Source organism: Pyrus communis, chromosome 15, assembly GCF_963583255.1.
Source record: "Pyrus communis chromosome 15, drPyrComm1.1, whole genome shotgun sequence".
Classification (NCBI taxonomy): Eukaryota; Viridiplantae; Streptophyta; class Magnoliopsida; order Rosales; family Rosaceae; genus Pyrus; species Pyrus communis.
Genome location: NC_084817.1, coordinates 16,084,442 through 16,098,866, shown reverse-complemented (window position 1 = coordinate 16,098,866; position 14,425 = coordinate 16,084,442). Strand labels below are relative to the sequence as shown.

General features: G+C 36.2%; 2 protein-coding genes across 3 annotated transcripts; both read right to left on the bottom strand.

The window, feature by feature from the left end:
* Positions 1 to 1,870: 1,870 nt before the first annotated feature.
* LOC137718469 (DNA repair protein recA homolog 2, mitochondrial) lies at positions 1,871 to 5,872 on the bottom strand. The gene is made up of 8 exons (XM_068458025.1): positions 5,592 to 5,872; positions 5,476 to 5,506; positions 5,177 to 5,394; positions 4,877 to 4,964; positions 4,239 to 4,411; positions 3,582 to 3,728; positions 3,330 to 3,464; positions 1,871 to 2,620 (listed from the first exon to the last, which is right to left on the bottom strand). The coding sequence occupies exons 1-8, from the start codon at positions 5,685 to 5,687 to the stop codon at positions 2,339 to 2,341; spliced, it is 1,170 nt and encodes a 389-aa protein (XP_068314126.1). The 5' UTR covers positions 5,688 to 5,872; the 3' UTR covers positions 1,871 to 2,338.
* Positions 5,873 to 10,046: 4,174 nt separating this feature from the next.
* Positions 10,047 to 12,122, bottom strand: LOC137718536 (uncharacterized). 2 transcript variants are annotated; one of them, XM_068458089.1, is made up of 3 exons: positions 11,937 to 12,122; positions 11,440 to 11,774; positions 10,047 to 11,138 (listed from the first exon to the last, which is right to left on the bottom strand). In XM_068458089.1, exons 2-3 carry the CDS (start codon positions 11,738 to 11,740, stop codon positions 11,086 to 11,088), a joined length of 354 nt encoding a protein of 117 aa, XP_068314190.1. In that variant the 5' UTR covers positions 11,741 to 11,774; positions 11,937 to 12,122; the 3' UTR covers positions 10,047 to 11,085. The 2 variants fall into 2 exon arrangements, with proteins under 2 accessions (XP_068314190.1, XP_068314189.1); XM_068458088.1 differs by having other exon boundaries at positions 10,048 to 11,138; positions 11,440 to 11,771.
* Between the last annotated feature and the right edge of the window lie 2,303 nt (positions 12,123 to 14,425).

Genomic DNA, 14,425 nt, shown 5'->3' with positions numbered 1-14,425 from the left:
TATTTGAAAATAAGATTACATTTGTGTATATATTGCAGTAACAGCCACTCTAACTAATCAAAACTAACATAACCAAAATAAATAAATAAACTTAAAAATTTCTCCAAAAAAAAATAATAATAATCTCGAAGTCTTATGTTTAACGGACTCATTTACAATATTGCCCTTAATAAAATGAACTAGATTGCTGCCAAATTTCCTCAACGACTGGATAAATATGGCACAAATCCGAAACCCTAAATTCATTTACAATATTGTCCTTGATAAAAAGAACTAGATTGCCACCAAATTTCCTCAACGACTGGATAAATACCCCTAATGGAAAGTCTCTTTGGCGTCAATCACAACTTTGGAGTCGCTCTCGATGACTATCGCCTTTAACTCCATGTTCTTTAGTCAGGTGAAATGCTTCTCGAACAGCTTCTGCTTCCACTTCTCATGACGAAGATCGGAAAACTGAATTGAACTTTCCACCAATCAAATACCCCGGCCTTTGCATTACAAATGATCACTCCGGTGCTGGCCTCCGTAATGGATTTTTTGAGAATGAATTTCACATTGACGAGAGGATAGACTTTGCATGTGCTTACAAGTAGTTGGGTTACTCCTCATATTGCCAATTGGTTTTATGTTGGAACCTCAACTCTCTTCATAGTATCAGAACGAGTTGTTATGTATGAAGCCCACACATGCTCCATGTCATCCTCCACGTGTTAGGCTTGAAAACTCGCCACACGTTTCTTGATAAGAACCACGAGATGGGAAATATATTGGAGGTTCTCATGCCGCAGTCTGCCTTCTAGAGTGGATATGGGGCTACCGCACCTTGGTAGGATGATTCCATATATAACTACCATGTGAGAAAGAATTGTTTTGTGCATGGTAGTTGGATAGTGTCACGTGGTATATTAATCTTCGTATTAGAAAATAGACGAATGCCCGATTTGTACTGGGCACACTTGATGCATTCGGTTGGATAACTTACAACTAAATGGTAAAATATGAATTACTAAGAAAAGATAAGTTTCTTTCGTGTCTAGCTTTCTCAAAATGAAAAATCATTTGGTAGTTAAGGGCATACTTTTAGGGATGGTTTGATAACCATTTTAATTTTAGTTTTTCTTTTGGTTGCTTGACGTATGAAGTAAATCCATGGGAAAAAGGAGGGGCAAAGAAAAGTGGCGGATGACGAGAAAAAATAAACGAGAATGGGAATCATATTTCAAATTATTTGTTATTTGCTAACTGTTGAGAGTAGGAATCCCATATATGAGCAAGAATGGACCTTGCATGTGCTTATAAGTAATTCGTCTAATTTTCATATTGTCAACTAATTTTATGGTAAAGTCTCAATTTTTTTTCACTACCTATATATCCATGATAGGTTGAGAGTGCCACGTAGGCTTAAGACTAGCTAGACTCAACCACCTCATGCAACAAAAAGTAGTTTGCATGATACAGGTACACTGTCACGACTGCCTCATGTGCCAATGATGCAAAAACATGTGAAAAAAAGAATTAACACGTGTCCTCATATTCTTGGCACATAATACCATGTGGTTGTGTATCCTTACTATTAAAGCGCCTTGCTTAGTTATAAGCATATGCTACTAGGCTCGGGAACAAATGAATAAAACCAAAATTTCGAAGGTGAACAACATAGAACAGTCTTTGGTTTTTTCAAGTTTTCATTCTCTACCTTGTACCTTCTCTACATCTCTCCCCACTATTCTTACTCCACTCTTCAATATCCCTCACTTTTGTTACGAATTTCCATTCTATCTATAATAAAATAGTACATAAAAATTCAAGGGTTTATATCACAAATAATCCTTGAAATTGACTCACCGTATCAAAATGATTCCTGAAATTGATAATCAATTAATGTAACACCTGAAAATAGGTGTCGCAAATTAATGTTGTCATTCCATCACAATTCTATCAAAAATTCTGTTACGAGACATACAAAGTGTGATATCATATGAGACACGTTTCTCATAAGGCATGGGAGATATAAATATAACTCGTAATCAAGGTTCTATATACAAGTGAAAGTCGACAGTGTCGTGGATTTGTTACTACACAAACCACGGAACAGCTCCGACAATTTTACATACGATAACCTTGAGGCGTTGAATAACGGTGAAATCTTCCATTTTTTCTAACTCGGAACTCGCACTTAGCCTCCGTCAAATTTTTGACAGAAATGCTAGCTGCATCCTAAACCGGAATGTCATCCCAAACCTTCAGGTAGCATCATGACACGGGACTAGATCACTCCACCATTTTACACCTCACATTTGACAGATGTTCGTTCAGTCAGTGTCGTCTAGGTACTCTATCTTTCAAACAGTATTTTCCTTAAGATCGTTACTACCTCATCAAAAAGCGCATCGTTTTTTGCCAGACACTGTTCAGCTGCACGTTCATTACTAAAAACCTTTTGCCCTATGAGGTAGTTGCTTCCTTCTTTGGCAATGACCCCGTGTTCACAAGCCAACTGCAATACCTCTGATTCACAGCTTAAGCCTCTCCCAAACTGTATCCCCAGATCGGCCTTCTTCATTGCAGGTGCTAATTTATTTTTCACAACTTGCACAGAAATCCCAAGACCTGTAACCTAAAAACAATATGGACTTTGATAAGTTCACATCGATAAAGAAGAGAACTGCCATATTCTAACTAGATCAACCTAACACCACAATAAACATAGTGGTTTAATAAGTTCACATAACTGTGAAGCGAAAAGCACTACTAGTGGCTCTAATGCACATTCACTTGTCAAGGACGTCACGCTCTCTTCTCTTAGCACTCAGTTTTCAGGCAAGGACAAGAGATTGCAGCCACCGAAATTCATGGAAAAATACATCAACTGCAGAAGCGATTTTTTATTCTATTGCTTTCTCTTTGCAGTTCTATACCATTCTACTTATTGTTCTTTGATTTAGCTCTTTAACTTTTAAGAATATATTTACCTTTCTGTCAGTTTTCCTACTCAATTAGTTATTGTTTCATTTACCAAACAATAACAGGTGATACTCTTATTGAGTACTCCCACTGCTCAGAACATCAAAGAAACTGTCGTTTTTTGGACAACTTTTAGGTAATCTTAACAAATATGACCATATTTTCACTTTTGATATGATAATAATAAAATTATAAACAAAAACAAAAAACAAAAAACAAATAAGACCAATATATTGCCCAACAGCAATATGGCTCATCCAAAGAGACCAACAGCAAAACAGCATGAAGCATTAAGTAGCATCAGCCGCAGCATAACATCAATAATTTTTTTCATGTCATTATTAAACTAATAAAGGATTTACCTTTTCCTCAGTCTGAAGCAACTGTATCCTTTTAAGTCTCAACCGCACTGCCGCGTAGAATTTCAAGGCATTTCCACCACAAGTAACCTCATCCGTAGGTCCAAATTCTTTCCCTGACTTTGGACTTGATCTAATCTGGATACATAAGAAATGTTACATAGTAAATATTATTTCTCCTTCTGCAGCTTTTAAGATGCAATTTTGAACAGACAATTAATAGGTTATAATGTTTTTAAGTACAGTGGTGATAACCTGGTTAATAAAAACAATAAGGGTACGAGAATGGGATAATGAAGAATGTATTTTTCGTAATGCTTGGGTTATGATTCTTGATTGTGCATCTCGGTATTCACCATCAATTTCAGCATCAAGTTCGCACTGGGGGACCAGGGCAGCGACCTGAAATATCAAAACATGCCAAATATTAAATTGATAGCTTTTATATCCTCAAAAGACTTTAAAATGATTAATAGTGATTATCTACATCTATGACAGCACAGCAGCATAAATTAATTAACCAAAGAAAAGGAAATACAGGTCCAATAATGAACTCTCTAAGAGTTTCATTCAACACTGAACTGATCTCAGTTTATATATTTCATTAGTTAGTCACACTGCATTTTGGTTCCCAGGTCTATCTAATTGTATAAGAGGTAACTTTCTTAGATTCTGAAATTTAAAATACAACAGTCTGAAAGTGTCACCGTTCCTGTATGACTTGATAGCATAACTTAGAAATGACAGAGGGTTCTTCAAACAGAAATGATAGCATACATATAAGTGTAGACATGTCAGGATATCTGTAGAAATATTTGCTGCACTTAAAGATTGGCGTTAAAGGTCAATAAAATAAAGATTAGTGTTGAAAAACAGGTAGATGTATCTTTAGTCAGAGTATCAATCACTTACACTATCAACCACAATCACATCCAAAGAACCACTTTTAGTCAGAGTGTCAACAGCACATAGCATATTCTCAGCAGAATCGGGACGCGAAAAGAGAAGGTTTTTGGTGTTTATACCCATAGATTCTGCAAGTGAACATTCCATGGCATTCTCTATATCAAGAAATGCACAAAGTCCTGACAAAGGGACAGTCAAGTTAAGCAAATATAATAACAGACTTGAAATATACAATATAGAACAATATAATTGAAGGCCATCACTCATTGAATAGGTTGCATGTCTATGGAGGGAACATAGGGGTAGAAACTTTTAGGACCTTGAGAACACAGTCCACCAATTATACTTTATTACCCTCTCATGCCTAAATCACTAGATATCAGTTCCTATTTCGCCTCGTGTTCAACCATACAAAAATTTCAGTTTTCCATCTATAAGAAGATAGCTTCCTAGCTTCCATCTGTGTGTACCTTCGTGTATTGGGGGGCAATTTTTTTTCTTTGAGTTATATAATATTATATATACACAAACACAATGGAAAATAACAAGATAAGATAATTTACTCTATATACAGTAGCTGATCAGAGTTTCAACAAAGATGAGCAAAATGACATTTCCAATACAAAGAATGAGATGATACACACCTCCAAGCTTTTGAGCCTCCTTGATGATGTGAAGTGCAAGCGTGGTCTTCCCAGATGCTTCTTGCCCGTAAATTTCAACGATTCTTCCCTGCAGATGGCAATGCACATCTCTCACTAGGGTTTTACAATTGACACTATTTCCTCGATTTGCAGCTAAAATTGAAATACAAATGAATTCAATGCACCTATTTTAAGTTATTAGTAACTACCAGCACTTTTCGTCCTACCATCAACAGGGCATACACGGTAAGTAATAGCAATGTCCATCAAAAAGTAATGAGTAGTCGATGATTTAATTACCTTGGGTAATCCTCCAATCCCAAGAGCTAGATCAAGCTTCAAGGAGCCAGTGGAGATGACAGGCGGACGTCTTGATCGAGAAAACCGCTGCATTGACATCATAGACTCCCGGCAAAAATCACCGGAAAGCCGTGAGAGAGCCGAACTCAATGCAGCATCTTTCTCCCTTGCTTTGGCATCGTCATTCTCATCATAATCCAACAGTCCATCACATTCAGCTGCCATCAACACACACCATCATCAATGTTTCTACACATAACAAGCTCTAAAATTTCCTACCGAATCAATGCGAAAATTACCGGCACAATTTGTCCAATGTCTTCTTCCTCTCTGGGCATAAAACACCAACAAAATCAAAATCCAAATTAAATCATTTGGAATTTAAATTCTACAGCAGGTTTCTAGAGAGAGATACCTGGAGGAAGGAGCAAGGTACGGAAGAAAGACGAGGTTGCTTGAAGGCAGCCAGACCAAGCCGCTGTGCAAGTGGAGGACGGAGAAGCAACCCCATTCGCCGACGGGGCTGCTCGTAGATTAATGGTGGTCTGAGGGTATACGACGGAAGAGAAGCTTTTGAGGGTTTTAGGGTTTTTGAGTTCCGGAGGTGTGGCGCCGCTCTATGGTGGGTGTGGGCGGGAGAGAAACTGGAGTTGGATCGAATATGGGAAATTGTGTCGAATAGGAGGTGTTGGGTCGAATGTCAAGAGAGGATCCTCGTAAATCCTTCAATCATATATGTTCATTGTATATTGTGCGATTAATTTTGATCAGATACTGTTTATATTTAATTTTAAATAAAAAATTTACAATAATTTATGATCGCATGATGTACGATGAATGGATATGATTAGAAAATCTTCAGAATCCTCACAAAAAGAATCTGACGAGGATCCTCCTAGGAATGTGGGGGTGTTGAATGGTTTGATTCAATGAAATTTTTTAAATTTATTATTAAAACTATACGATTCGATTTACATCGATTTCGGCTTGGTTAATACCTGTTTACAGGACATAATAATCATTTAAATATCAAATCAAAATGGAATTCAACTTGGTTTTCCTTTTTTTTTTTTTTTTTTTTTTTTTTTATTGCTTGCTTGAATTCAAATATGACTTCTAAAATGGTTATATAAAGTTAAAACAAAATAAATCATTTTTTTAGTACATTGATATTTTTATATTAAGAAGTGAGAGAGTTCGGCAAAGCCACACAATAGATGGCCTGATTTGGTATCGAATTCGTCATCCATAAGATTCGAACCTAAGATTCCAAATAAAGAGGAATATCATTAAACTGAAGTACTGAGTGGCAAAACAAATCATTTTTAGATACTAAAGCAAAATGCAAATGTCCTTGATTCCAAGGTAACAAAAAAAGAAACACAATTCAAATGTACATATATAGATTCAAAATACAAATATACATCCACACATAAAATACATTTACTGTGCTATAAGAATGTTAGCATAAATGCATAATTTAAGTCCAAAAGGGACTTACCAAGAGATTAAAACAAAGGCCCAGGAAAAAGGGAAAGAAAAAAGCAGGAAGTAACTCAACATCTAAGATTATTTCACCTAAAAATATGAAATTGAAACCAGAATGTCAAATTTGGAGATCTATGAGGGAAATTGATCTAATCTTTTTTAAATATGTGCCTTATCTCAATAGGTGAACCGTGAAAGTAAAAAACCTAATTGAGAAATGCTCCCGTGTAGTCGGACTAGGTGAAACCAATTTGGTTTTTATCACTCATTTAATGACACATGCATACAACTATTAAATTTAATTAATTATTTATAATCATGTTTTGGTTCTATTCTGAGCGGTTCTGCCAACATAAAAACTGGAACTGGAGCCGATCTAAATATTTCAGTTCGGTTCTTGAACTTACGTTGACTTTTTTTTGTTAACACAAATTTTCCGATTTATTTTGTCTCAGTCCTATTCGGTTTGGTTGTTCCACAGTTTTTATGTCCACCCCTAAGTGCAGGAGATGTGGGTGTCGGATTGGGTGGTGGCACAGGGATCAAGCTGCTGCGTGAAAATGGGTAGAAGGGTGGCGCCACCACTCTCACTCCAATTTTTTCAGAAATGTTAGGTTTTGGGAAGAAAGTTTAATTCCGAACATAATACTCAAGTGATCAACACAAAAACAATAATTATAAATAAAAAAACATCATAATAGGTGATTTTGGTCAAAACAGTGACACAATCTATTTCAAGTGAAACATTGTGTAGGTAGCTTTTATATGTTCGATTCATAATTTTAGTAATATTTAATCATACTATGTATCTTTTCTTTTTCTTTTTTTTATCTTTTTTTTTTTTAAAAAAAAAAAAATCAGTTAGTGGCTTTGCCATAGCAATCCATTGTTTTGGAAACCTAAAAGATTTACAAAGGCATTTCAGCCTTATTCTGACCATCATCGTACAATGTATCTATGTTATAAATATCATAAATACACCAATATGCTAGATGGAAGAGGATCCTCTCTGGATCCACTTTGTGGGGATTCTAGGAATTTCCATATCCTAATCGTTCATTGTACATCGTGCGGCCAGTTTTCGTTAGGTATTATTTGTGTTTAATTTTAAATATAGAAAATCAAATGATTTATGACCGCACAATGCACGATGAATGACTAAGATGTGAGGATCCCTAAGATCCCCATAATTTGAATCCGAATGAGATTCAAATCCATGCTAGAAAATGCTGTTACATATTTAAGTGAGTGACCTACCATTTTGCTGACTAGTCACTCTATTTACCTTCCACAACTTCCGATATAGTATTTACCATGTTCCTAATAAACAGCAAATGTTTGTATCGAATTATGAACCACATGTTGCCAAATATATATGGTTTGCTTTTTATCAACTTGTGAGCATTTGGTGTCAAATTTTATGCATTTGGTTACGTTTCCCTTCCAATACTAAAATTATGTTGGGATAACACTTATCGCCAGTTTGAAATTACTGCGTTTTTTTTTAATTGCTTTTGAACTTTATTAAAAATATAAAAAAATAAAAAAAGAAGTTTAGCTTTTGATAAACTGCATTTTAAAGATGGTCTGAAAAACAGTATAAAAGCTTTGAGAAATTTATATGTAAAATGATATAAATGTATATAATGATAAAAAGGGACATTATAGTGGGGGTGGTGGAGATGGCAATGGTGGTGGTGGCGGGGGCACTAGTGATGATGGTGGCAACGGTGATGGCAATGACAAAAGTGGGGATATAATGGTGGTACCTATAGTGGAGTGTGGTGGTACCTATAGTGGAGTGTGGTGGTTGGGGTGTAAAGGTAACAATGGTGGTAGGGGTAACGGCATCGACAGTAGTGGTAGTTGTAGTCGTGGTAACAATAGTGGCGGCTGTGGTTATGATGGCGGTGAAGGCGACAACAATAGTGGTGGCAATTATCATTATGGTGGTGGTGGTGGTGATTGTAGCAACAATGATGGTGGTACTGGCAGTAATGGTGTAAGGTTAGTGTTTGTAGTGCTAAGTGGTGGTTGTCACTTTACTCTCCAAGAGATGAAATGAGTGTAGAAGGTTAAACAATGTTATTTTTTAAAACCAACGAGTGTATTACAGAAATTAGAAATATTCATTATACTCAACTCCACTTAACAGCTATTAAACCCACCCCGCAACCCTACACTCCATCTTATATTCTCACCCCTCATAAAAAAAATTAGAACACTCTTTTTTCACTCACCAATATTCCTAAATTGTCCTCAAATCAATTTAACTATCTTCCAAAAGTTTAAAGTTAGAATTTGAAATGAAGTACAATATTCATTAGATAAGAAAGAAAACGTACAATCAAAGAGGATAGGGAGCTAATAATGTGCCTCGATAAAAATCTTGCAGAAATTTCAATCCGGAAGAAAGGAAAAAGGAGGTCCCACATCTCTAAATTAAATAGTAATACTATCTTAAAGTAGAAAGCTAGAAATTACATCGGAAGGTTTTTCAAACCAAAAAACCTGAGCATCCAACGTTAAGCCCAATCTCACAAGCCGATGTTCGATCTTGTTCGTCTCAGGTCGACCAAACATGACCTTCCAATTCATAATAGACTTGAGAATTTGACGGCACCCCATTTACCGTTCATCGTGAATTCGCCCTTGAGCACCATCTGCTTGTTGACAGCCTCCCTTGACGCATGCGACAATGTTCACCTCACAACGCCCAAGACTATGCAAAAAATAATCTCAATCTTCCTCCTCATCTCATTCGTCATTGATGTCGACGAAGAATTTGCTGGATTTCCGAAAATCTTTCCCCTAACAAATCTCAATAGCGACATTTGAATTCGAAACAGAAGTTCGAAAACAAAATTTTGAAATTTTGATAAAAAACCGATTAAGAGGAAAGTGTGTTTTCTGAAACGGATGGTTGGGCTCCTCCCTTTTCTTCTTATTTTTATTCCAACTTTTCTTCCAATTTGAAGAAAGCCATGCGTTCTCTTCGTCTTCTCTAATTATTATTTTTCTTTTGGCTATAAAAAACAGACTAGGATAATTTTATTAGGGCTTTATAAGTCATATTACACAAGGTCAAATGTGCCATTAAATTTTTCACTAAAAATTGGTCGGGAAAATATGGTTGTGGAGTGGGTCGAACAGCTCTCTTATTAAAACAATTTTCAAAAGCAATCTACAAGCTACTTTTAAAAGCTGTTGCATAGAGGTCATTGTTTTTAAATGAGCAGTGTATTTTATTTTCATCAAACACTTTTTTATTACTTAACTTTAAAGTGAATCAATTTTTGTGAAACACAAAAACTAAAAAAAAAAAAAAAAAAAAAAAAAAAAACAATACCAAACGATGCCTTTCAAAGATAAATTTCCTTTTGAGACCAATCTATCTAATTATTTTATACAACAAAATATATATACACACTGGAATAACTATAAGAGAATAAAGTGGTTGCGAACTCTCCATATCCGAGATTCGGAACTAAAGACCTCTCACATACAAGAAGAATACCACTACTTCAACCTATCTTGATCTGGCAAGTTATCCAATATAATCCAATCTTAACAACTAAATGTGGCCGAACGTTAGATGCTTGTTCACAATCTCACTTTGCAACAAGTAATAAGTTGTTAATAGGATTAGTAAGACGAACTAAAACAATAACAAAGTACTTGGGGAGCAAGTTTAGGCCAAAATGTGAATGCAGGTGTCTTTCGCATCTCTAATTACACACCACAGAAGCTTGATTCTTAAAATTTCCCCTAAATAATGAAGAAAATATTGATCAAGTGAGTACAAAATAACAAAACAATGTGATCAGCTGGGTTGCAAACTTGAATTTAGCCCCTTCATCTTCTCATGAAAACACCACATTCATCCCCTAAATTGTTAGACATCAACATAAACATTTGTTGGTAGCGTAAGTCCGGCAAGAGAAAGTTACTCACAGTTCCATGGCACCACACTTGAACACAAGCGGTCCAAAATCTCAATCATCAAATGAGAGCATGACATTTAACTCAGCTGCAATTGCTTGGAAACGAAAGAAAACATTGAGTTTCTTGTGCATTGCAATTTGCAAAAACAAGAAAGTTACCGACAGTTCCATGGCACGACACTTGAACACAAGCGGTCCAAATTCTCAATCATCAAATGAAAGCAAGACATTTGACTAGGCTGCAATTGCTTGGAATCGAAAGAAAATATTGAGTTTCTTGTGCATTGTAGCATTGTAATTTGCAAAACCAAACAGCCCTTTCAACTACAACTTAAAAATTCAGAATCAGTTCATCCGACTCTCTCACTTTTTGGTCTACAATCCATCTAAGCCTCTAAGATTGAGAAAAATCTATGAACATTGACACATTTAATCAGAAACCCAAATGTCCCAAAATTGTAAAAAACTCAAACCTCATCAGACCACAAATTTGGGGGCAGCAGATTTTGATTCCTCCTTCACAACCTCACCTAAAGCAATATTACTCGATAAATCAGAACATACCCACAAATAATCAACAGAAATTGACTGAAATGTTGAAAATACAAATCTCAATTGCGAAAATGATCACTTTTGGGGATTTTATCGATACTACAATGTCATCAATATTTGATCGATGCATCGTTGTTATTTGATTATGATCATTTCATAAATTGAGATTTGGCAAATCTGCCTTTCGGTCAGTTTCCCAATTATCAAACCCTAAATTTTCTAACCCCTAGAAACAAACGCAAAATCAAAGTAAGTGAGAGTGAGAGTGAGTGAAATTACCAATTTGTGAGACTGGGGCTTCGCCGTAGATGGCTTTGAGCCTGGAAAGCGGAACCAGGGCGGAGTCGGTGGAGGCGGCATCCGCGAAGAGCTGCTGCTTCCAGTCCCACAAGGTCTGCTTCGCCGCCTTGTTCGACTTGATGAGCGACGCCTTCTCCGCCTCCAGCGATTCGATGTCGTTTTGCTGCTTCACCGACCTTACGCTTAGTGCAACGAACGCACCCACCAGGGCCACGTTTATCACCGTGTTGTTGCTCACCGCTCTCGTGGCAGCGCTCACCACCTTGTTCGCCAACTCCATTTCCGGAACCACAGAGCGTACGAGTCGACGCCTGCTGAGTTGAACGTCAGCAATAGAACAAAATCTAAATATTCGAAATTCATACATACACTAGCAGCAAACCAAATTCCAAACTCATACACAAGCAGCAAATCAAGAACCCTACATCTACAAAACCCTAATTTATTTTTCAATCCTAATCCCTAAAATTGAATACCTTTAGTGAGATTGACCGTCAGGTGGTGGTCGGAGTTGGGAGGAGCTGGTGGTGGTGGTCGGAGTCGACTTCAGAGGAGTTGAGGGAGGGAGCTCAGCTATCGAAATTCGAGAGGGAGGACTGAGCTGTGGAGATTCAGTTTAAGAGAGAGATTGAGTAACGGAGAAAGTGAAAATGATAAAAGACCCGGCCTTTTTTTTTTTTTTTTTTTTTTTTAACATTGATATTTTTATACTAGAGGAAGAAGTTCTGCTAAGTCGCACAATGGACAATAATTTAATATCGAGTTCGGCTAAAATACATGGAACCATCCCGATCCAGTCCTAAACCGCTAGTCCCCGCCCCACGAGTCCAGGGCCTGTTTTCCCACCCTAAGCCCAATTGCTCATCCAAGCAAAAATCGATTGGCTAGCCCCTAAGCCATATGACATAAGGATGACATCAGTCATAATTAAAAATTATAAAAAATTAATTAAAAATGCAAAACTTATCTATATCTATTAATTAATGAAACCCTCGTTGCCAACCAAAAAACGGTGAAAATACAACTTAGTCTTCTATAACACAAAAAAATGATGGGTAATAATGTAATTTCATAGATCCAAATTTTACTGTTTTTTATTGAAGCCTCACCTACAGATAATGTTAAAATATCTCTAATATTTAAAAAAAAAAATCAAAACAAAAACCTCTCACTCCCCCCAGGTTCTCTCTCTCTCTCTCTTCTTCTTTTCTTCTCATTTTTCTAAAAAAATGTGTTCATACACACAAAGTGTGTAGGCAAATGTTAGTACTATTATTAAGAGCTTGTCAACTTTTTGCCACTTTTTTCCAATTTTGACCTCAATTTTGATACACAATACTTACATCATGAGGGCAAAATAGTAATTTTGTATCTTTACCCTTTTTCCTATTTTGCCCTCACTTTTTATACACAATATTTACATAAAGAGGGCAAAGCAAAGTAGTAATTTAAATCTTTTGAAAAAATGACAATCATATCCCTATTTTTGCCATTTTATTCTCACTTTTGATACACAATATTTACATAAGGAGGACAAAATAGTAATTATGTAATATTAAGATAAAATATGTACTTATTAAGAGAAATTGTCTCACCATCAAATTTTCATACTCTTTTTAAAATTTTAAAAACTAATCACTCCTTAATAAAAAATAAAAAATAAATGAAATGAAATTGTTTACGCACACAAAGTATGTGCTCATCGGCTAGTAAAAATATAGAAAACGATAAATAATTTATATATATATATATATATATATATATATATATATTTGTAAGCATCTAGTTTACACCACATTTCAATATTTTCAACCAATCTTTTATCATTAATCAAAATTAAAAATAAAATTGTCTGTTATTATATTATAAAAAAATAATAATATTTTTATTCCAATAGTCTGGCTATTCAGCTTAGAAGTAGAGATGCACTTAGATAGTTAATGTTTACTTAGGGATTAAATTGCCTATTGCCCATGGACTTTTTAGAGGTGGAAGTGATGTGATTTGAGCCCACTTATCTCTGTTGAAATTGCATGTGTATGAAATGATATTAAAAAATAGGGTAAATTACATTTTCATATCTCAGGTTTATAGCCTATTTCAATTCCTTACAACATATTCAAAACATTTCACTTTCATACCTTAAGTACTATTTTATTTCAAAATAATACATCCGTTACATTTTCCATCCATGTATACGTTAAGTGCTGACGTGGCTGCCACATATATGCCACGTGGCTGCCAAATGTGCGCCACGTGGCAAAAAAAATTAAAATTTTTTTTTAAAACTTGAATTAAAAAAAAAAAAAAAAAAAAAAAAAAAAAAAAAAAAAAACCTATCCCCTTCTCCCATCCATCATCACCCACGCCAAAATCCCACCCAAACCACCCCTCTCTTCCATCCCCCATCACCCACCCTCAAAAATCCCACCCGAGATTAGGTGGATCTACCACAAATCCATCCCAAACTCATCCCCATCTCAAACTCCCCAAGATGAATCTACCACAAAACCACCCGAGATTAGGTATATCTATGCAAGGGAGGTGGGTCGCGGGGTCCCTAGCGGGGAGGGGAGGTTGGTCTCTAGGGGGGGTCGCTGGGAGGAGGGGAGGTTGGTTGCTGGGTCGCCGACGTGCGGGCGGGGGGTGGGGGGGGGTTGGGGGACGAACTAGGTTGCGATTTTTTTTTTTTTCTTTTCTTCCTCCTTCCTCCTCCTCTTCCTCCTCCTCTTCCTCTTGTTGCGACTGGTGTTGGGGGGGGGGGGGGGTTGTGGTGTTGCATTTATTTTTATTTTTTTCCCTCTTCTTCTTACAGGTGGGGAAATGGGTTTGGGTTTTTTTTCCTCCCTCTTCTTCTTCTTCTTCATGTTTTTGGGTTCTTCGGGGATGTGGGTCGCTGGGGGGAAGGGATAATGGTTTTTATTTTTTTGAGAAAATTCAGGTTTTAAAAAACAAAAATTTTAAT

What these genes read in the sequence shown, in the direction of transcription:
- LOC137718469 (XM_068458025.1), bottom strand. Translation starts at nt 5,687, where the DNA reads ATGGGGTTGCTTCTCCGTCCTCCACTTGCACAGCGGCTTGGTCTGGCT. An exon ending in GGATTGGAGGATTACCCAAG is followed by an intron (nt 4,965 to 5,176) that starts GTAATTAAATCA and finishes TGCCATCTGCAG; the next exon opens with GGAAGAATCGTTGAAATTTA. An exon ending in TGCTTCAGACTGAGGAAAAG is followed by an intron (nt 2,621 to 3,329) that starts GTAAATCCTTTA and finishes TATTGTTTTTAG; the next exon opens with GTTACAGGTCTTGGGATTTC.
- LOC137718536 (XM_068458089.1), bottom strand. Translation starts at nt 11,740, where the DNA reads ATGGAGTTGGCGAACAAGGTGGTGAGCGCTGCCACGAGAGCGGTGAGC. An exon ending in AGCCCCAGTCTCACAAATTG is followed by an intron (nt 11,139 to 11,439) that starts GTAATTTCACTC and finishes ATATTGCTTTAG; the next exon opens with GTGAGGTTGTGAAGGAGGAA.